Below are 22,745 nucleotides of genomic sequence, written 5' to 3'. Positions count from 1 at the left end.
TTAAAGCGGTATACCAAAACTATTTCTTGCCTGCCGCCAATGTCTATAACAAAAGTGGAGCCATCATTCTGTACGACTTCGAAAGGAACTTCATATGGCTGTTGCAACGGTGTCCTGTGCGCATCATTGCGCAGGGACACATAAAGGCAGTCCTTGAGTTCAAGCGGAATGTATAAAATCGTAGATCCATGCCAGGTGGTCGAAATAGTACTTACCTTCTCCCTCAAGCATTTGAGTACCAAAGTGGGAGATTTCTGCTGCCCACGTACTGCCAGAATGAAATCTCCTGGGACTGTTAGGGGGACTCCGTACACCAATTTTGCGGAGGACATAGCCAGATCCTCGTTCGGCGCTGTAAAAAAAGTTCCACTAAGCCATTGGACTGGAGATGATAGGCCATTGACCGATGTAGCTCCGTGCCCAGCAACTGTGCGATTGTGGACTGTAACCTGGTCGTAAACTGAGCTCCTCTGTCAGAGGAGATATGCATGGGTAGTCCAAAACACACTATCCAAATGGCGAAGAGGGCTCTCACACAAGCTGAGGCAGAGGTGTCAGGAGAGTGGGACAACCTCTGGCCATCTCATGAACCTGTCTATTACTGTGAAGAGGTGAGTAATGCCCCGGATAGGGCAACAGGCCGATGATATCCACATGGATGTGATCAAGCCTGTGCTGCATTGGTCCAAAAACCTGTAGTGGGGCTTTGGTGTGGCGCTGAACTTTTGAGGTCTAGCACTGGATGCATGTCCTTGCCAAGCACTGACTTGCTTGCGCAGGCCTTGTCACATGAATTTGTCCGCCACAAGATTTGTTGTCATCCTAATCGAAGGGTGAGCCAAACTGTGTACAGCGTCAAACATCCGACGTCGCCATGCAGCAGGTACAATGGGCCTCTGTTGATTGGTGGATACATCAGAAAGTCGGGAGGCATTTGCTGGACCAAAGTGTATGTCCTCCAATTACAGCCCCAAAATGGCAGTGCAATATGTGGCCATCTCCTCATCTATCTGCTGAGCTGCTGCCAAAGCCGTGTAGACTATTCCAAGAGCAGGCAAATGAATGGAAGTGATGGCAGTGTGGGATAGTGTGTCGGTGACTAGATTGCTCTTACCCACAATATGCTTTATCATAGTCATAAACTCTGAAATGTAGGAGTGTTGTTGTTGTTGTTGTCGTGCCATGACATCTCAGCAAAGGCAAAAGTCAATGGCTTGTGATCAATGTAGACTGTGAACTCTCTGCCCTCTAGGAAATAGCAAAAATGATGCATGGCCAAGTAGAAGGCAAGGAGCTCCCTGTCAAAAGCGTTGTACTTCTGCTCCAGTGGCCTCAAATGACGACTAAAGAAAGCCAGGGGTTTCCAGGTGCCATTGATGAACTGCTCCAGGACCTCGCCTGTTGCAGTGCCTGATGCACCCACCATCAGAGCCGTTGGCACATCAACCTATGGGTGCACGAGCATAATGGCTCTCACTAGCGTTTCTATGGCATTCTCAAATCCAATCACGGCCTCGTCATCCCATTTCAGATCCTTTTCAAACTCAAAAGCGGCTGCATAACTGACTGCAGCTAGCACAAAACAATGGTAAAAGTTAATCATGCCAACCAACTCTTGCAGGTCCTTGATGGTAAAGGGTCTTGGAAATTTGCAGATGGCCTCGAACTTGGAAGATAGTGGAACCACTCCGTGCAGATTGATGCGATGGCCGAGGAAATTAATTGATGCAGGTTAAACTGGCATTTGGCCAGGTTGATTGCTAACCTGTGGTCATCTAGCTGCTGACGTAGTTGACGGAGATGGGCCTGGTGCTGCTGCCATGAGTGGCTGGCGATAAGCATGTCATCCAAATAAACAAATACGAAATCTAGGGCCTGGGTCACTGTGTCCATTAGTCATTGAAATGTCTGGGCCGCACCTTTTAAACTAAAGAACATACAGAGGAATTCAAATAGCATAAAAGGGGTAATTAAGTCAGTCTTAGGAATGTTGTCCAGGTGAACTGGGATCTGATGGTACCCATGCACCAGGTCAATTTTGGGGAAAATCCTATTGCCGTGTAGGATTGCAGAGAAATCCTATACATGCCGTAGCGATGTCATTCAGATGCTGATAGTCTCCACCCTCCAGAAGCCTTAGGTACTACATGCAGCGGCGATGCCCAAGGGCTGTTAGAGTGGCGAACAATCCCCATTTCTTCCATGCATTGGAATTCATCTTCAGCCAACTGCAGTTTATCCGGAGGCAGCCTGTTCACTCGTGTATGCAGGGGACATCCATATATCAGCACCAACTGAATCGTGATGAACCGAAACTGAGTGGAATCGTCTGTGACCCGTAAGTTCGGATGCTGCTGTTGTTGGAGGCCATGAGGAGGGCCCCTCTTTCCTGAAAATGTATCTAGATCGGAGGAGGGACCACACTAACTTCCGCCCCAGTGTTTGCCAAGAACCAATGGCCTGAGTGTCGATCCCAGAGGAAAAGAAGGTTGTTCTTGTGGCCAGTCAGCCTCAGTGTTCCCCGGATGTGTGCAGGGGGTACAGCAGCAATGGCTGCAGCTCCCCATCTCTGATGGTAATAGCATTACTGCTCTCTGTCAGTGCTACATCCAGCCAAGGCTGACGCCGCACCACTATTCAGAATGGGCAGAGTTTGTGCCCTTTGCTGAGGCACTGCTACGCATCAATTACTGCTTAGTGTGCCACAATTCATCAACATGGGCTGCTAGATGACAGGGGTCGCTAAAGTTGTTGTCTGCAAGTAGCAAACAATATCTTCTGGCATTTGCTCAAGAGAAAGCTGCTCATAAAACTGACAGGGCCTGTGTCCATCCATGAGCGCCAGCATCTCATTCATTAGTTTGGAAGGAGTGCAGTCACTCAGGCCATCTGTGTGGAAAAATCGTGCTACCCTGTTGGGTCAGGATAGGCCGAAAATACATATGAGCAGGTCTTTGATGGCTTTATACCCGCCATTGGCTGGAGAATGCCATAAGAAATTGACAATGTGCCCCACGATGTCTTGGTCCAGCGATGCAATGACATAGTATATTTAGCTGCATCATCGGTGATCTGGCACAGATGGAACTGGGCCTATGCCTGCTCAAACCAGACCTGTGGCTGTGAGATCTGAATACTGGTAAATTGAGTGCAATAGTGGGGTCCAAAATGTTGTTTGACCATCAGGGTCACCTATGTGGCGGGCCATCACTGTAACGAGCAGTGAAGCAACAAAGAACACAAAAGATGCTATGAGCTGACTGGTTTAATGGAGTTCTTTCAGTTGTTTAAATAGCTGAGATTTGTGCGCTCCCTGTCACAAGACTCCTGAACTGACGCAGCTCCCAGAAGCCTTAGCATCATTAGGCCCCAGAAAACTCCCGGGCCCACGGAGATCCGCGAATCTGAAGCTCCAGTGAGGTAAATAGTGGTGTGGTCTCCCACAAGATGAAGATTAGTTCAATATAATTTTCTACATCAATTATATCTTACGCTGCAGATATTAAATAAATTGAAGCCAGATCTATCAGATCAATGTTTTAGATCTGGCCAGGAGATAGGTATCTTTTAACATTCTACTTGGTCCTGCCCTAAAGTGAGACTTTTTTGGATAAACTTGGGAACTTCTTAAGAACAGGTTACAGGAATTAAATTTCCACAAAATCCAATGTTGTTTTTATTAGGCAATATTGTAGGGATAAGACTGAAATTGAAATTAACTCTATATCAAAAGAAATTTCCCAAGATTCTGTGTTACCAGTTGCAAGAAAATGTATAGCAGTAACATGGAAATTGGACTCTCATCTATATAGGAAACAATGAAATGCAGAAATACATAGCTGTGTTTCCCCTTGTGATTACTTATAATTTAAGAAATAAATATGATGCATATTTGAAAATTCAGCACTCGTATTTACAAATTGCAGGAATTAATTTATAGATATTTTCCCTAAACTTCAAGATCCCCGTTAACCTCCTTGAAGAATTAAAATATATAAATGGTTAGAACCATGTGGTAGGTGGTGTCTTCTTGACAATCAGGTTTCTTTTGCTTTTTTCTTATTATTCTTTCTTTTCATTTGGTCCTTTACCTGGGGCTACAAATGAGCCAACTTCTCATCCAAATTCTGCAAAATACTTGAATTATATTGACGAACTGGAACAATGTTTTGTTTGAGTGACTCTCACAAGAATCAGCTTGTATCATTGCATAATCCTCAAACCCTTCAATTTGTCCACAACCAGTACCTCTCCTGAAGGCTGCTTCTGGCTAACATCTTTTCTTTATTTGGGGATTTTTTTGCTGGGGGGAAGGGGTAGTAAGGTTTTTATACCATCATGTATAATAGATCAAGAAATTGAATACATGTTAAAGAATGACATCAGTAGTTGTTCTATTTCAGATTGGAGTTCACCTTGTGTCCTGGTGCCTTAATCAGATGGGACGGTTAGATTTTGCACTGATTATCGAAAAGTTAATGTGTAACAAAGGCAGATGCTTATCCTATCCCTAGAGGGAATGATTGTGTGGATAAGGTTGGAAAAGCTAAGTTTCTTATGAAGATGGTCTTATTAAAAGGTCACTGGTGTGTTCCCTTAACAGAGATATAGAGAAATGTATGTATTTGTAACACCATCAGGTTTATATGAATACAATGTTCTACTATTTGGTATGAAGAATGCTCCAAGAATATTTCAAAGGATGATCAATTCTGTGACAAGATTTAGAGCAGACAGATGCTTGTATTGATGATTTGGTCATGGGAATGATAGTTGGGAAGCACATATGTTTGCATGTCCTGCATATATATTGTTTGTCTGTATGTGCGTTATGTCTAGTTGAGTGTCTGCATGTTTTACACCCAGGACCAGAGAACACCAGAGAATTGTATTTGTGCAATCAGATGACAATAAACTTGACTTTTATGGAAACATGTTAGCCCTGAACTTTCATGATTTCATTTTTGAAAGACTTCCACCTGCACTGACACTTCAAACACCTGCCAGGCCATATTCTCCAAGTCCAGCATTGCCCCTTTTCTAGTCAGAGTGTCTATGTTCAAAATGCTTTCCCTGGGTACACATTAAAAATTCCACCCCCATTACAATAAAACAATCCCAGTTCATATTGGAGAAGCTATTATAATCCAGTTACTCCTGCATCTGTTTGTGATATCTACATATTTACTCCCCCTTTTGTACCCAAGGTCCACCTAAATGGCATAATTTGAAGAGCCTTTGAGGGTATCCTCCATCATTACCAAAGTAATGGATTCCTTAATCAATAATGCAACGTCTCTCTCTTTTACAGTCTTACCCCATCACACATGAAGATTCGATACCCATGAATGTTGACCTGCTAGTCCTGCCCTTCTTTTCAGTTATGCTCCTATGACCACAATCTTATATTCTCATATGTTGTCACTGCTCCAAATTAATCTTCATTATGAGCTACTCATATTAATAATGCAATCTAACCTTGCATTCTCTATCTGTTTGCCTACTGTACTGACTTAATTTTTTTTCAATATTTCACAACTCCTCCTTCCACAATTGTACTCTTCCTCCCATTTCTCAGTCAAAACAATCTGAACCTTTCTCAACATTTGATTAAGTGTGTCAAGTAGGCTGATGGATTAGTGGGAGATCATCAATTATGGACAACAGAATGTAATGATGGACTGATCAAATATTTGTTAATGGAAGAGGTACAGGTCTACTTGGTCCTACGATCACAGTATGGAAGCTGATAAAAGAGAAGCACATGAATCTCTAAAACAAGCGCTCCTGTTGTAAGTGGAGAATGCTGAAGGACTGATAAGCACATTATTAGTAATAAAACATGCACCATCCTATACATTACAACACACAGCAGTTATACTCGGCTTGCACCAGCATGGGGTCATCTGCATAGAACATAACAATACAATACATGCCGTTTAGCCCACAATGCACAGCTGGTAAAATAATAAATCAAAAATCAGTTAGTTGCCAAAAATTAATTGCTGCCAACTAAGTGGTCAAGTTATTGAATTAACCAAACAGCTCTTTGATTCAGACTAATGAAGATTAAAAACTTTGAAAAGGTAAAGGAGTTAATCTCAGGAGGAGGAATTAACCTCCCTTTATTCAACTGCTTCAACTAAGATCAAATTTGATCTTTAAAATCTTTTTCATCAGATATTTTGAACTAATTATTCTCTTAATCTTTCTTTCAATACCTTCTCTCCTTGCTTTTACTGCGGCTCCGTGACCGGGGTTGAGAGTGTGACCTACGGCTTCTACCTCTGCTTAACGATCGTCGTTTTTCTCGACTGCGAGATCTCCTCCTCTCCCGACTCCGAGATCGCCTACAATAGAAGTGCTTGCATTTTAATGACTGGAAAAATGAGTGATATACAATCTTCATATAGATGTTCTTTCAATTAGTTCAATGTTAGATTGTTAAACTTTGCAGTGGGAATAGAAAAATTTGAAAATACTGTTATCAAAATTCATCTTATATAATAAAATCTAAATGTAAACAGACATACATACCTCTTCCCTAAATCTAATATGACTTTCAATTGAGTAGTGAATTACCTATACCTATCACATGCAAAGTTGTAAACGGGTCACCCTTTCTCAACCAACCAAATGTACAAATTTAAACCTTTGTTTTGGAATATATTAAAATAACATTTTCAGTTTTGTATTCAGCTAAAGAAAAAAAGCAAAAAAAAACTAAATTTAACACAGAAACAAATTGTCCTGATGGCATAACAGCGAAAGATCTTCCATTTATATGTTATTGGCATTTGTACCATCTCCTAGCACACTTCTCAAGCAACAAATTGCCATTCTAGTGTATTAAACACTAAAATAGACAATTTGCACTTCAGGTTTCAGAGGGAGTAATGGTATAAATTACCAAATCATCTTTTTTTGGTTAGAGGTGAACAATAAAGGCTGGCCAAATCACAGTGATAACTTCCCCTAATATTCTTTGGAAATAGTCTTGGGGCCTTGCATCTGTCTCAAGGAATACACAGGACCTTAGTTTAATACCCTATCTGGAAAAAACAGCACTTCCAACAACAATATGCTGTCTTAATATTGAAATTTCAGTATTTTTTAATATTCAAGACTCAAGGGTGGGAACAGAATCCACAATTTTCTGACTCAGGCAAGAATGTTACTGAGCCAAGACCAACAGTTTAAATTACTATCTACTCACTTTGATATGACCACTGACATTCTGCATCTCTGTGGGGTTCTGTGTAAGATAAAATTAAACAATTGGAAAGAAAGTGGAAAATAAAACACAGTCAAAACTAAATTATATTCATCTTTACATTTTGCAGTGGATATAAAATGATTACAATTTCTTGTATCCACAGTGCTACAAATGGAAAAGAACACATGGATAATCATCAGGCATGGTTCTGGTGGCAGCTGACGTAACTGCAACATTGAGACTGTTTTGGCTGCCAACTATATTTTAGTGTTAGAAAAATGGGATGTTTTTTTTAAAAAAAAAAAGAAATCTACTGCAGGAAAAAAAGAATCATACATAAAAACCCTGGCCAAAAAACTCATGTGCATTAAATCCAATCATAATCATTATTAACATTAATCTATCACGTTCTACAATGAATAGATTATAGAAAGGGAGCATAGATCTGGAGCAATTTATGCAACTAGATTAATTAGAGGATGTAATCCTGCTAAAAAAAATGCCAATAAGAGATAATAAAAATCTAAACTGATGCAAATTATTCTAGTAAATATCAAAATTAATATAATGAACATTACAGGATATGCTAACATTGGGAAGGAGCACTGATCAAAGCTCTCTGCAAATGCTCAAATTAATCATTAATCTATTTCACAATTTACCAGAAAATACAAGGCCATAATTCACACAGAAGCTCATATAAATGTTTGTTGCTCAGTTGCAAAGACAATCAATCTAATAATTCCTGTACTAGCCACATTATCAGAATAATGATATAAATCATTAGTTACCGTGAGGTAAAATCATCGTATTCTCAAGAAAACATGCAACTTCACCACTCCTATGCAATATTTTTCTAAGGTATAAATATTTTGAATCACAAGTATACATTTTCTGAATTTATTGAATGAATTAGGGAATGAAAATGCAGTATTTTCTACCTTAATAGAATTCTTACTGTTAACTTCCCACAATACAAAAGATGTCAACATAAAAAAACAAATATTTAACTCAACAATTTTATTTTGTTTATGCATAATTCTAATCAACAATACTAATAATTTCTCATATAACAATGAATTAAAGTTGGTAGGATAGCTCTGTACAATGCAGAAAAAAGAAATCAAATGCCATCTAAAGCAAGTAGTCACTTGATAAAAAAGCAGTCAATAACTTGAATGGCACTTATTTTAGCAAAATGAAATTTGATTAAGGATATGTGATTTAATAATTGTTTCACAGAATCTAGGTAGCTTCATTATAAATCATTAACACAGTGCCCTATGAATGTATATCACTGTAAATATTACAGCTGCTACTGCTCAAACTGTCATCTAATAACACAATACAATTCAGCTTCTGGGCCTGAGTAAAAAGGAATGGTAGAAATTATAACACATTTATATTTTAAACTGATTAAAAATTCAAAAGAGGCATATAAATATGTGGCCATTAAAAAAGGATAAATGGCTACAGAATATTTCATAAATCCAAATCATACTGGTTTTTTTTTAATTCACCCACCAACAGGATACTTTTATGAATTATTATTGTCACCACATTTAATCCCTCTTCTAGTGTCAGACCAATTTAATACCTTGTCATTTTCGTCCAAATACCACGTGCTTGATTCTAAAAAGTATTTGTGAAAAGTTACACTGTTAAACAAAATATCGATGACATTCCATTACCTACTACATTAAACTGAAACATTGATAATTCACAAAGGCTCAACGTCCTCACCTGAGCCTTTTTCTTTCCCGTGACCTTGACCTTCTCCTATCTCGACTTCGAGAGCGATCCCTTCTCCGATCACGCTCTCTGCTTCGCGAACGACCCCTGATGTCCCCAAGCTTTGACCGCTTCTCAGCAGGCGACCGACTCCTGGAGCGGCTTCCAGAACGGCCTCTGGATGCAGATCGCTTCCGGTAATGTCTGGAAAATTACACATATCAATTTCAGAAAGGCACTGTAGTCTGTCTTAGACAATGCATCACAAAGAATAGTATTGGCACTTACCTGAAATTAACAACATTCTACTCAGTCTTCATCTTGCATTTTAAGAGTAACCTCTAGTTCTAGTTTCCTCTCCACATTCACCCTATTAACACTGCATAGGATTTTATGTTTTAATTGAGTCACAATTTACACTAAAATCCAGAGATTACAAGCCTAGCTATTTCAATCTTTCCGGAGTCAATATGCCCATACAAGGTAATGGTTTCCATCAAAATTGATTTTCTGAGCTAAACGTTCTAGTAAAATTCCCTACTGGCTTTATCATATTCTTCATAAATCAATATTGCTTTTTCCATTTTTCTTTCTCTTCTAAATATTACATATTTTGGTCTACTTAATTGCCAACCTATTGAGTTCCTCCAGCATTTTGTACTCCTCTAATTTCCAACCTTGATCATTTCATAACCACGTCTCTGTAATGACTGTTTTATTCAATTTAATTGTTTCCCTTAATTTTGAGTTATGGCATTGTTAAATCATGTAACTTTCAAATCAAATCAAAATAAAACGTGCCAGGGCTGTAGGTTAATGGGATATTTTATTTAAAATGTTTTCCATATATGTAATTAATAAACAATTATATAAAACAATAAGAATTAAAATTTCAATCATTACATGATGATTATAACCCCTCCCCTTTCCTCCCATACCCTCCCTCCCTCCCTAAACCCCCACCCCAAAGAAATTTTATTTATAAATATTATATAGTAATATAAAGAAAAAGAAAAGAATAAATAGCAACATGGATTGCTCGGAGGATCGCTTTCCAAAGCACAGAACTCCAACAAGGTTTATATGATCAATTTAGGGAAGAAGATTAACACAGGACTCAGGAGGCTAGAAGAACACCACTACATATTTATACCTAAAATTTACAGACATGGACTCCAAATTTAAAAATATTACCATATTTATTTCTCAAATTGTATATATTTAATCCCCAAGGGGATACAGCTTTGAATTTCTGTATTCCACCTTCCCATACACAAATGTGAATCTGACTTCCAGTCTAGGTAAATTTATCTGAGATAAATACCTATCATTTAGAATAAAAATTCTATAAAAATTCATTTATTTCTTGAGGTTTATAACTAACAACATTCAAATCATTTTTAATTACATTAATTTTTCTTGAACCTGTTCTGCTTCTAATTGCCATGCAAGTACCTTATGTGATTGTTCACCTAGTGATGTGGTTGAAATCCCATGTTGTTGCAAAGTGTCTAAATTTCTCTCTGGTGAACTGGGTGCCATTGCCTGACAGTAGAGTGTGGGGGGGTGGGGGCCATGCACTGAAAAACATCTTTTTAACTTGATAATGACGGCCGACGAGGTGACGTTGGGTAAAAGGTCTATCTCAAACCATCTAGAGTATGAATCTTCAAGAACCAAATACTGTTGACAGTGCCATTTGAAGTTGCCACGGTTGACATGGGGAGGTCTGGCACCACATGAAGCTGCAGCAGCTTTTTGTTGGTGCAGTCTGGTGCTATTGCACACCGAGCAAGCTCGTACCTCCTGGTCTATGTCCTCAGTTATCCCTGGCCAAGAAACTATGTCTCTAGCCCTGCGTTTGGTTGCTTCTGCCACTGGGTGTCCTCTGTGCAGGATGTTGACATAAATCTTTTGCAGTGAACTCAGAACTACTGTACTCAGGCCTTTCATGATGAGTAATTCGTCCCGTAATGGGAAGTAGGGTTGCAATTCAGGTGGTCGACTGTGCTGCTTGTCAGGCCAGCCGCTCTTGATAAAAGTGCTCAGTCTTCAAAGTTGTATCTTCAGCCATGTTCTGTCTCAGTTCATCCAACCAGGAAGAGGAGATGTGCGTTACTGTCATTATATCAGACACGTCCTCTTCCTCAGCTTGCTGGATCGTGCATTTTCTGGGAGCGTGAGATAGCGCATCGGCTAAGTGCATTCCTTTTCCGCATTTGTAAATTAAAATCACTTTGTATTTCTGAAGCCTGAGTATCGTTCTCTGTAATCGTGCAGGGGGCGCATGGATTGGCTTTTTCAGAATTGTGACCAGAGGTAAGTGGTCTGTCTCTACGGTCACTAGTCTACCATAAATGTAGTCGTTAAATTTTGAGCAGGCGAAAACTACTGCCAACAACTACTTCTCTATTTAGGTTTATCTGGTCTCCGTAGTGGTGAGTAACCTGGATGCGTAAGCCACTGATTTCCCATCCTGCAGACATGTTGCACACAGACCGTACTGTGATGCATCAAAGGATAGCATGACTGGTCTGCAAACGTCGTAGTACGCTAGAACAGGTGGGGATGACATATGCCTTTTTAATGCGTGGAATGCGTTTTGCAGTTGCTCCGGCCAGGACTAAACCACATCTTAGCGGGGCAGTAAGATCACTGGTGTTCGGAATGAACTTGCTCGGGTAGTTGAGCATGCTCGGGTAGTTGAGCATGCCCAGGAAACATTGTAGCACTGTCACGTCTGTCGGTAGTGGCATTTCACTGGTTACTTTAGTCTTTGAAGGGTCCACCTTCAGGCCTTCTCCTGTTAAAACATGGCCTACATAACGAACCTGGTTTAGCTGAAACCTGCATTTACAGGGTTGAGCTTAAGATTAACCTTCCGGGCTTTGACAAGTACCTTTTTAAAATTTGCATCATGTTCTTCCAATTTTTTTGTCACCCATGAGTATGTCATCGACAATGATGGCACAGGGAATCCGCACAAAGATTTGCTCTATTGATCTTTAAAATACTTCGCTGGCTGAACTGATTCAACATGGCATTTGCAGGAATCTGTATCGGCCGAAACTTGTGCTGAATGTAGTCAGCAGTAATGACTTGTAATCAAGTTTGATTTGCCAGAAGGAATTATTTACATCCAAAACCGAAAAAACGGTGGCATCGGCCATCTGCACGGTAACTTCCTCCATGGTACGCATTGGATGGTGCAGTCGTTTTAAAGCTGTATTGAGGCCTCTCGAATCGATGCAGATCTTAATCTCCTGGTCATCTTCTTTCTTAGCAGCCACCATGGAGGACACCCATTCGGTGGGCTCGAAGACTGGGGTAATTACACCCAGGTCCTGCATCCTTTCCAGCTCGGCCTTAACCCTGTCTTTCATTGCTATTGGTATATGGCGTGCCAGACGAACCACAGGCCTCACTTCTGGGACGAGCTCAATAGGTTGAACTTTCTCGTGACATGACATTGCACTTGGCTCCAGTGTCAACTTTCATGTCTGTTGCTTTACCATTGATCTTCATTGTTACAAATGCTTCGTTATTCCTTCTGATTCTTGTTGGGTCTCCTACCATCTGCAGAGTCAATCCATCAACATAATACTTGTCATCCAAGATGGTTTGTCCTTACTCAGGTTCCAACTGGTTAATCATCCTTTTGTATCTGGGTCTCGGGGTGAGTTGCTGCCTAGCTCTGCAGTATCTGCTGAAATGGTTCCATATCCGGCATGCTCTGCAGTGCTGGCCGAATGCCAGGGACATCTCTCATTTTGCCACCTGGTCTCCACCTCAGTTGCCACACTCCGTCCTGGGTAAGAGTGTAGCAGGACTTGGTTGGCTTCATCTTCTGGCCACTGCCTGTTCGCAGGTCCCGCCTGGACTTCATCTATGCTCGTGCCTTGCAGCTGCAGAGGGACTAGCTTTTTGCTGTTCTCCTCCGTGGTTTCTTGAGCCATACACGAGGAGATGACCTTTGCAAGTGTTAGTTCATTATCTCGCAGCTTTCTCGTGCCTTCGCCGCAGATCATCCTGTTTTTAATCAACTCAACACAAGAGTGCTCCGAAGTCACAGGTCCTTGCCCTGATTTTTAAGTCGCTGACATACAATTGAATCGACTCGCCAGGCTTCTAGTATTAAATCTGTGCCTTTCCATTGTTAAGTTATTTTGTGGATTGCACATTTCTCAAAATTTTCTTTGTAAACACTCAGGATCCTCTCTTAACTGAACTGGACTGATAACAATACCCCCTTCACACATCTCGTTTGCATATACAAATGACCTTTGCCTTTCGATGGCTTGAAAGCTCGCTAAATTTTGTAAAATGTACGCTTTGTCTCAGGCAGACTTATCATTTTGCGCTGCCACAATGAAAATGTCATATTCTTGTTTGAATACGCGCCAATTCTCGGCCACATTGCTTTCAAACACGAGCGGGACAGGCCCTTCTGAATCTGTCTGCCATTATGGCTTAGTCACAAATGTGTTGCAAATGTGGCGTTGGTTACTCACTTTTCATTTCAAGGCTTCAGTTTTAGACTTCTGAAACCATGTTGATGCATCAAATAACCAGACAACACAAAACGGAAACCTCTGACGAATGCTTTTCTGTTAAATTTAACAATACAATGTATAACAGGATCCCCTGGAAAAGGCGTCCGCCACCATCTCCTTTTTCAACTAGCTCACTTCGTGGGGACTTGCGCATGAGCAACAGCATCGTGGCAAACACAGTGGCTGCAGCAGCTGTCTACAGGATGGGGCAGGAGCAATGAGGGGAAGGAGCAGGGGTTACAGATGGGGAGCAGAGAGACAGAATCCTGAACTCCCTTCAGAGATCAAAGGCAAACTTTTTCAGGGTAGGCATCCCTTGAAGAGCTGTCACAGAGTTGTTGTAGTAGTCAAAGTAAATCACAAAAAACACTCTTCACATCACCTGGAACAGATACAACCTCAGCATGTGGCAACACTTAGTACACATGTATTTTGGTTCTAAGCAGGGACTGATACAGCTACACACAAAAGTGGTCAACAGGATGAGGGCTACATTGGGTACACCCTTCCCCCATTGTCAAACCATTTGATCCATTCCATCCTGAATCTCTATAAGAACTAGAAGATGGCTCAGGTAATTGCTAGGGTAGTGGAGCAAGGGATGGTCACACCTGGGCCATATATAGCAGCACTGTGAACACCTGAGACCCAGTGATCAGTTACTGGCTCTCACTGAGTCCCAATATTTGGTGAATCTTGCCTATCCACTCCAGCCAATTTATGCTACATGACTCAGTCCTTCCAAACCTGATACCAGCACATTCAAGTGGAGACTTGATGGTGAAGAGAATGCCAGACTGGTCAGGCCATTCGACAAAAAGCCTTGCTGTTTACCCTGGCTTCCAATGCCTGCTCAAACTGGTTGCAGTTGCTGTTATTCAGACTGGAGGTCTACAGCCAGTGGTGTTCAAAAGGAATTGGTGTTGGGACTCATGTTATTCTGATGCCTAAAGAAATCTCTTGGTGCCTGCCACATTGACCACCGCCAGTGGGCTGATAACGCCTCAAACCGTGCATCTTGGCGCCTCACAGTTTGGCAGGCAGCAACCTCCTTTGAAGAAGACCGCAGAGCCCACCTCACTGACAAAAGGCAAAGGAGGAAAAACCCAACACCCAACCCCAACCAACCAATTTTCCCCTGCAACCGCTGCAATCGTGTCTGCCTGTCCCGCATCGGACTTGTCAGCCACAAACGAGCCTGCAGCTGACGTGGACTTTTTAACCCCTCCATAAATCTTCGTCCGCGAAGCCAAGCCAAAGAAAAGAATGGATGGATAAGTAGGTGGGTGGGTTAATAACTTTCCAAATGATACAAAGATTGGTATAGTTGTGGATAAGGTTATCAACGAATACAATGCTATAGATCAATCACGTATATAAGCAGAGAAATAACAAATGCAGTTTAATCAGGACAAGTGTGAGACATTGCACTTTGGGAGGTCAAATGTAAGGGGAATGTGTAAGTTAATGGTGGGGGTCTTTGAAGTATTGATGTTTAGAGGGATCTGGGGGTCCTGACCCATAGCTCTTTGAAATCAAGTGGATAGACTGGTAAAGATGGCATATGGTATGCTTGGCTTCATTGGGCAGAGCATCAAGTATAAAAGTATGGTGTTATGTTGCAGTATATAAAACATTTGTTAGGTCACACATGAAAAACCAAGAGTGCAAATCTGGTCACCCCATTACAGGAAAGATGTAGGGGACTTTGGAAAATGTTCAGAAGAGATTTACCTGAATGTTGCCTGGTTTATAGGATATGGTCATGGGGACAGATTGGGCAAACTTATTTTCTCTTAAGTGAAAGGGGGGGGTGGGGGGCTGATAGAGGTGCATAAAATCATTCATGAGAGGCAATGATTGGGTGGATATTCAGATTTTTCCCCTCCTGGGCTAAAGTATTATACACAGAGGACATGTGTTTAAGGTGAGGGGAAAGAGGTGTCAGGGAGATGTGTAAAGCAGATATTTAACAGAGGTTTCTGAAAAAGGCAGCAGGAATAGTAGTGGAAGCAGATACAGTATTAGAGTCAATAGACTTGTGAACATGAAGGGGATGGGGGAAATATCGATTAGGTAGGTGCAAACAGCAGATTTTTGGTCTAATTTGTCCATAATGATCAGCCCATTTTCATGGGCCGAAGGGCCTGTTTTGGTGTTGTACTGTTCCATGTGAACTAGACATTGAATTACACTTAGTTACCAAAGGAAGATTATGTTCATATCGAAATAAAACACATCTCATCCCGCACCAACACGTTTAATGGAGACAAAAGTGCTCGATTATTAACAGCAGCAAAGTCTCAGGAACCAACTCCAAACTCCAAAGAGCCTTTGCCTCTTTCTCAACGCAGTGGGGATGGTCGATGGCAGCTCTCCTGCCCCATCCAACGGGCCAGTCCCAGAGCAGATGGTGTGTACATCCCGCACCGGACCCTTCCTGGGCACCCCGCTCCCTTCCAGAGCAGATGGTGTGTACATCCCGCACCGCTCCCTTCCTGGGCACCCCGCTCCCTTCCTGGGCACCCCGCTCCCTTCCTGGGCACCCCGCTCCCTTCCTGGGCACCCCGCTCCCTTCCTGGGCACCCCGCTCCCTTCCTGGGCACCCCGCTCCCTTCCTGGGCACCCCGCTCCCTTCCTGGGCACCCCGCTCCCTTCCTGGGCACCCCGCTCCCTTCCTGGGCACCCCGCTCCCTTCCTGGGCACCCCGCTCCCTTCCTGGGCACCCCGCTCCCTTCCTGGGCACCCCGCTCCCTTCCTGGGCACCCCGCTCCCTTCCTGGGCACCCCGCTCCCTTCCTGGGCACCCCGCTCCCTTCCTGGGCACCCCGCTCCCTTCCTGGGCACCCCGCTCCCTTCCTGGGCACCCCGCTCCCTTCCTGGGCACCCCGCTCCCTTCCTGGGCACCCCGCTCCCTTCCTGGGCACCCCGCTCCCTTCCTGGGCACCCCGCTCCCTTCCTGGGCACCCCGCTCCCTTCCTGGGCACCCCGCTCCCTTCCTGGGCACCCCGCTCCCTTCCTGGGCACCCCGCTCCCTTCCTGGGCACCCCGCTCCCTTCCTGGGCACCCCGCTCCCTTCCTGGGCACCCCGCTCCCTTCCTGGGCACCCCGCTCCCTTCCTGGGCACCCCGCTCCCTTCCTGGGCACCCCGCTCCCTTCCTGGGCACCCCGCTCCCTTCCTGGGCACCCCGCTCCCTTCCTGGGCACCCCGCTCCCTTCCTGGGCACCCCGCTCCCTTCCTGGGCACCCCGCTCCCTTCCTGGGCACCCCGCTCCCTTCCTGGGCACCCCGCTCCCTTCCTGGGCACCCCGCTCCCTTCCTGGGCACCCCGCTCCCTTCCTGGGCACCCCGCTCCCTTCCTGGGCACCCCGCTCCCTTCCTGGGCACCCCGCTCCTTTCCTGGGCACCCCGCTCCCTTCCTGGGCACCCCGCTCCCTTCCTGGGCACCCCGCTCCCTTCCTGGGCACCCCGCTCCCTTCCTGGGCACCCCGCTCCCTTCCTGGGCACCCCGCTCCCTTCCTGGGCACCCCGCTCCCTTCCTGGGCACCCCGCTCCCTTCCTGGGCACCCCGCTCCCTCCCCGACACAGACACGCTGGGAGGAGAGAGGGAGCCAGACGATCGGGAAGGTTGGCTCCGGCATGAGGAGGGACTGCCGTGCGCTTAGCAGACGCAGACGCGGCCTAAATGACCCCCGCCCCCATCCTTGCATACGCTTCCCTCCAATGTCGGCAGCTCTCCGCGCGAACGCGCCGCGATTTTCTGTACCTGGATTCTCTGCCCATCTTGGACAGTGGCGGCCACGATCCTGCGGCGACAAAACAAGGGCCTCTCCGCCGCCAGCTCCACAGTTCCGTCCTCACGGCTCGCAGAGGCCTGTCTCCGGCTGCCTGCGCCCTCTGCCGGCTGGAGGACCAAACGGCATGCAGGCGGCGCGGACCGGGGAAGACCGTGAGAAACCATGGGAGGGATTGGGGGAAAAGGTGCAATCGGGTAGAAAATAAAGGGAGAATAAAAAAAAAAGCCAGCTCCCCACCATGACTACCAGCCCCCCCACATCTCCATCGGGCACACAAAACTCAAAACGGTCAACCAGTTTACCTATCTCGGCTGCACCATTTCATCAGATGCAAGGATCGACAATGAGATAGACAACAGACTCGCCAAGGCAAATAGCGCCTTTGGAAGACTACACAAAAGAGTCTGGAAAAACAACCAACTGAAAAACCTCACAAAGATAAGCGTATACAGAGCCGTTGTCATACCCACACTCCTGTTCGGCTCCGAATCATGGGTCCTCTACCGGCACCACCTACGGCTCCTAGAACGCTTCCACCAGCGTTGTCTCCGCTCCATCCTCAACATCCATTGGAGCGCTCACACCCCTAACGTCGAGGTACTCGAGATGGCAGAGGTCGACAGCATCGAGTCCACGCTGCTGAAGATCCAGCTGCGCTGGATGGGTCACGTCTCCAGAATGGAGGACCATCGCCTTCCCAAGATCGTATTATATGGCGAGCTCTCCACTGGCCACCGTGACAGAGGTGCACCAAAGAAAAGGTACAAGGACTGCCTAAAGAAATCTCTTGGTGCCTGCCACATTGACCACCGCCAGTGGGCTGATAACGCCTCAAACCGTGCATCTTGGCGCCTCACAGTTTGGCGGGCAGCAGCCTCCTTTGAAGAAGACCGCAGAGCCCACCTCACTGACAAAAGGCAAAGGAGGAAAAACCCAACACCCAACCCCAACCAACCAATTTTCCCTTGCAACCGCTGCAATCGTGTCTGCCTGTCCCGCATCGGACTTGTCAGCCACAAACGAGCCTGCAGCTGACGTGGACTTTTTACCCCCTCCATAAATCTTCGTCCGCGAAGCCAAGCCAAAGAAGAGCAGATGTCATAGACCAACCGCAATATATTTTTAATTAATAACTATTAATAATATACTATCTTAACTCTAAACTTAACCCCAACTATGAGTAAATGTATATATGTATGTGTTGTATGTGTTCGGCGGGCAGCAACCTCCTTTGAAGAAGACCGCAGAGCCCACCTCACTGACAAAAGGCAAAGGAGGAAAAACCCAACACCCAACCCCAACCAACCAATTTTCCCCTGCAACCGCTGCAACCGTGTCTGCCTGTCCCGCATCGGACTTGTCAGCCACAAACGAGCCTGCAGCTGACGTGGACTTTTTACCCCCTCCATAAATCTTCGTCCGCGAAGCCAAGCCAAAGAATGGATTACCCAAACCATTGCAGTTTAGGCACGATTCTGAAAAGTCAAATTCAAAGTTCAGTCTCAGAAATCTTGAGTTGAAACTCAGAACTTTTAAAACTGGTGTTCATTAGTAATTATTGCAGTCATCAGATTCTCAAAACTCACAAATTCTTGTTGAGTTGTTTTCAGAGAAATGTTTCTTCATACGAATAATTTGTCACAATTTCCCCTTTCTTGTGTAGGGATTACAAAGCTTGTGACCTCCACGATGCTTTCAGAGATGTAGGCAAGGGTCAGGCCAAGTAACCATCAAAGTGGTCATGGTCCAGATGCAAGTATGATCTTGCTTTCTTTACCCAGCTAGGAGTCAGTCAGAAGTGACCATTACAATGTGAGTGGTCACAGTGGCACTGCTCTCTCTCTCTCTCTCTCTCTCTCTCTCTCTTAACAAAAAGCTGCAGAAGATGTGACCATCTTCCTTCAAATTCACTTTAATTCTGTGTTTAATTCTGTGTTTGTATACCAAAATGCAGTTTTTTTTCCATAAGTCTTTAATCCCTTGACTGTTTGAACAATACTGATTCAATTTCATTTCTCAAAAGCCTGAGTTATCTGGCAGATGGCTTCTTATTTGAGCAGGTATTTTCCTGAGTAAACATTCCATTGTTTCAGTATTTCAATTGAACAATAAACAAGCTGTTACAGCTCTAAGCGTAGGTGTCACAGCATCTGCTAATTTAAATTGTTATCTGTGACTATGTCTTTCCCTGATCCAACCACCCACATACTTTATTAAAATATATATAAAATAAAGATAAAAAATAACATAAGCCTGTAACAATATGAGTAAGGAAGTTGGGGGCATGGAGCACAAGGGATGGAGAGGAGGCTATTTATTAACATCTCATTGCCAGTGCTCACAAACAAGCACCAGGACTTGGCTTGGCTGGCGGTGAGAGGAGCCCTCCTGGTCAGACCCTCCTGTACAATGGGAGAGGACTGCAGTAGAGTGGAGACTGTCGACCACCTCTGCTGAATGCAGAGAGTGTATGGAGAAGGAAGCAAAGGTCCTTGTCACAGTTCATTCGCAGCGGCAATGTCAGAGGACTCTCTGATCTACGGGCTGTTCCCGGGGACGCACACAGAGTCAGACATTTGGAACTGCTGGAAGACCATCAACTTGGTCTTCCCAAAATCTGTTGGTCTTTCATCACATGGGAGGCAATGAGGCAATGCTGATGACTGGCACATTTCAGACTGCAGGAGTTTGTGCTGAGGGATGCACTGAGGCTTGGGGCAGCCAACATGAGGGTGCTGTGGTAAAGGACCACAGTTAAGACTCCTCCCATTACTGGGCATTGAGAGCTGAGACCGAGAGGAAGTCCCTCAAACAACTGGGAGAGAAGTGACAAGGTGCCACAGGGATGGTGTTGGTGTATTTAGAGAACAAATGTAACAATGTACATTGATGGGAATCTATAAATATGATTGACACTATGAGCATGAAAAAAATGTTGAACTGTTTTATTTTGTAAATAAAGTCAACTTTTTGGAAAAAGAGATGGAGTGGGTACAAGATTGACCAAGGGGGGAGGACACTACATTTACTGAACAAACAGCAAAGAGTGGAATTGAGATCAGATCAGATCAGTTAACCACGCCCATCTTGACATTTTTTTCCTGCATTAGGTCTGTGCCCTTCTGAATGTATTTTTGTATTCATCATTATTGGTATTGTATTCATTACAGAGCGAATTGGTACTGGAGTACTGATCCAGATTCAAGAAACTCAGTACGTAATTTGAAACACATTGTGATATTTTCCCCATATTCTCACAATAATGTCAATCTATTATTATGCCCACCTATCAGGATATGTTGACTTAACTGAAATAAAGTTCACAATTAATGGTGCAAAGCATAGTCAACAACACCACACAATTATCTCCCGTATTCATGCCCTCAGTGTTTTAAATGTGATCTCAGTTACTAGTCTCTCAGTGCTTAAATGTTTTATCATGGTTTAGCTTTTTGAGTTTTAATTTGACTGTGTTTCAATTTCATAAATGTTCATGGATTAGGCAATAGAGTTTGAAGCAAAAACCAGGATAGAAAGACAAGTGAGTAATAAACAAGCTTCAAGGAACTTTTGGAGGCACAGAAAATGGATGACTGAATTTTGTCCTGTGCAACAAGTACAGTCTGAAATGAGGAAAAAGGAAGAGGACTGCAGGGAGTATAGTCAGAATACCAACTAAGGTACAAAAGGCTGTACAATGATGCAATAACTTAAGGGATATATGATAATTAGGTAGATAGAGGTGCAACTAAACTGTTTCAAAAGAAATATGTGGCAAAAAGAATAATTTGGACATTTTTAAAAAAGGCTTCAGAACAATAAAGAATGGAGAGTTAAACTGAAACACTATTAACTCAAATAAGAATGTAATAATTCATATTTATTTTCTTTTTAAAATATTTTTGAATTCAATATAATAATCTCATATATATGTTGCATTAATATAACAAAAGGAAAATATCATAACATTGGTAAAAATGCACTAATTAACAATTTCCAGTTTTCATTATTAATTATTGATTAATATTTTTAAAATTAAAAATGAAAATCACATGAATTACTTTATAAGAAATTAGCTCATTACTTGGTATAATATCATATAATGTAGGACCATCATATATAAACCCTAATTAATCAACTTATTTAAAAAAACTAAATTAATACCAATATAACCCCTCCGTCTAATCAAGGCTACATAAAAATAAACAAAGAAAAAAGAAAGAACATCAAAACTTGATTTGATTTCTACCTCCAGAAGCCAGATGGAGCATTGCTGGAGCAGCTAAACCGTTTAAAACTGCCAACCATGATAATGTTCTATGAATGGACCCTATATCTTTTCAAAATGAAACTTTTTGTCTTTGATATTATATTTTTTTTTCATCCAAACTTAAATATGCCATTACATCATGTAGCCACTGCCCATGAGTCAGTGGATGTTCATCTTTCCACTTCATTGAAACACCTCGTCTGGCTATCAGCTTACTGAAAGCTAAAACCTTCTCTTGAGATGCAGACAAAAGTATAGTCGGATCGCGAATAAAGCCAATCAAGGCAATTAAAGGGCATGGATCTATTTTTAGTCTTTAAAAATCATTGATAAAGATTGAAAAATGTTCTCCAGAATCTTCCTTATTTGGGACACTCCCAAAACGTAAATCAATGAGGCCTCTAAAAATTTCACACCTTTCACACAATGGATCAACATGTGCATAAAAACAAGATAATTTAGACATATGTATTCTGTATCCCACTTTAAATTGTAATAAACAATGTATAGCACAAAATGACAAATCATTAATCAAGCTAAGAGTAGAATGCCAGTCCTCATCAAGAAGGTTAGATTAAGATCTTGTTCCCAGACATTTTTAATCTTAACCATTGAGGATAGTCTTAAATCTAGTAAGTTATTGTAAATACATGATATTAACCCACTGTGAACAAATTGACTATCAAAAAAATCAAGAATATTTGAGTCTGTAATTCGAGGAAAATCTTGTAGCTTAGATTGGACAAAATGTCTAATTTTTCAAATATTTAAAAAATTGTCTATTGGAAAGAGTAAATTTAACTGACAATTATTCAAAAGAAGCAAAATTCTTACGAATAAACCAATCTTTGTAACCTTTTATACCTGATCTATACCATTCCTTAAAACCTGCATCTATAACAGAAGGTGAAAAGAAGTGCTTATCTATAATGGGACTCGCCAAGGAAAAACTATTACAACCAAAAATTTCCTAAATTGATTCCATATTCTTATCCTATTTTGCAATATCTGATTATGAGCCAGTTTAGAAAATGATAGAGGTAGACCAGAACCTAAAAGTGCCAACAATGATGTTTTCCTAGAAAAATTCAGTTCCATTTCTATCCAAGGCTACCAGCCACCATCTTGTTAACTTTCTACAGGAGCTCTATTGAGAGCGTCCTGGCCAGCACCATCACA

At 42.9% G+C, this 22,745-nt stretch overlaps 1 protein-coding gene across 3 annotated transcripts in view; it reads right to left on the bottom strand.

Moving 5' to 3' along the window:
- Window positions 1-17,386, bottom strand: part of ddx46 (DEAD (Asp-Glu-Ala-Asp) box polypeptide 46) — a 53,936-nt gene extending 36,550 nt beyond the window's left edge. The window contains exons 1-4 of one of the 3 annotated variants that reach the window (XM_069898406.1): window positions 17,266-17,386; window positions 8,960-9,151; window positions 7,217-7,255; window positions 6,222-6,350 (exon numbers count right to left, since the gene is read on the bottom strand). In XM_069898406.1, coding sequence (XP_069754507.1) covers window positions 6,222-6,350; window positions 7,217-7,255; window positions 8,960-9,151; window positions 17,266-17,282 — 377 coding nt within the window. In that variant the 5' untranslated portion in view covers window positions 17,283-17,386. The remainder of the gene's footprint in view (window positions 1-6,221; window positions 6,351-7,216; window positions 7,256-8,959; window positions 9,152-17,265) is intronic. The other 2 variants (XM_069898405.1, XM_069898407.1) reach the window with 2 other exon arrangements.
- Window positions 17,387-22,745: the final 5,359 nt, after the last annotated feature.

The sequence above is a fragment of the Narcine bancroftii genome, chromosome 9 (genome assembly GCF_036971445.1).
Source record: "Narcine bancroftii isolate sNarBan1 chromosome 9, sNarBan1.hap1, whole genome shotgun sequence".
In the NCBI taxonomy this organism is placed as follows: domain Eukaryota; kingdom Metazoa; phylum Chordata; class Chondrichthyes; order Torpediniformes; family Narcinidae; genus Narcine; species Narcine bancroftii.
This window is presented reverse-complemented; position numbering and strand designations above follow the sequence as displayed.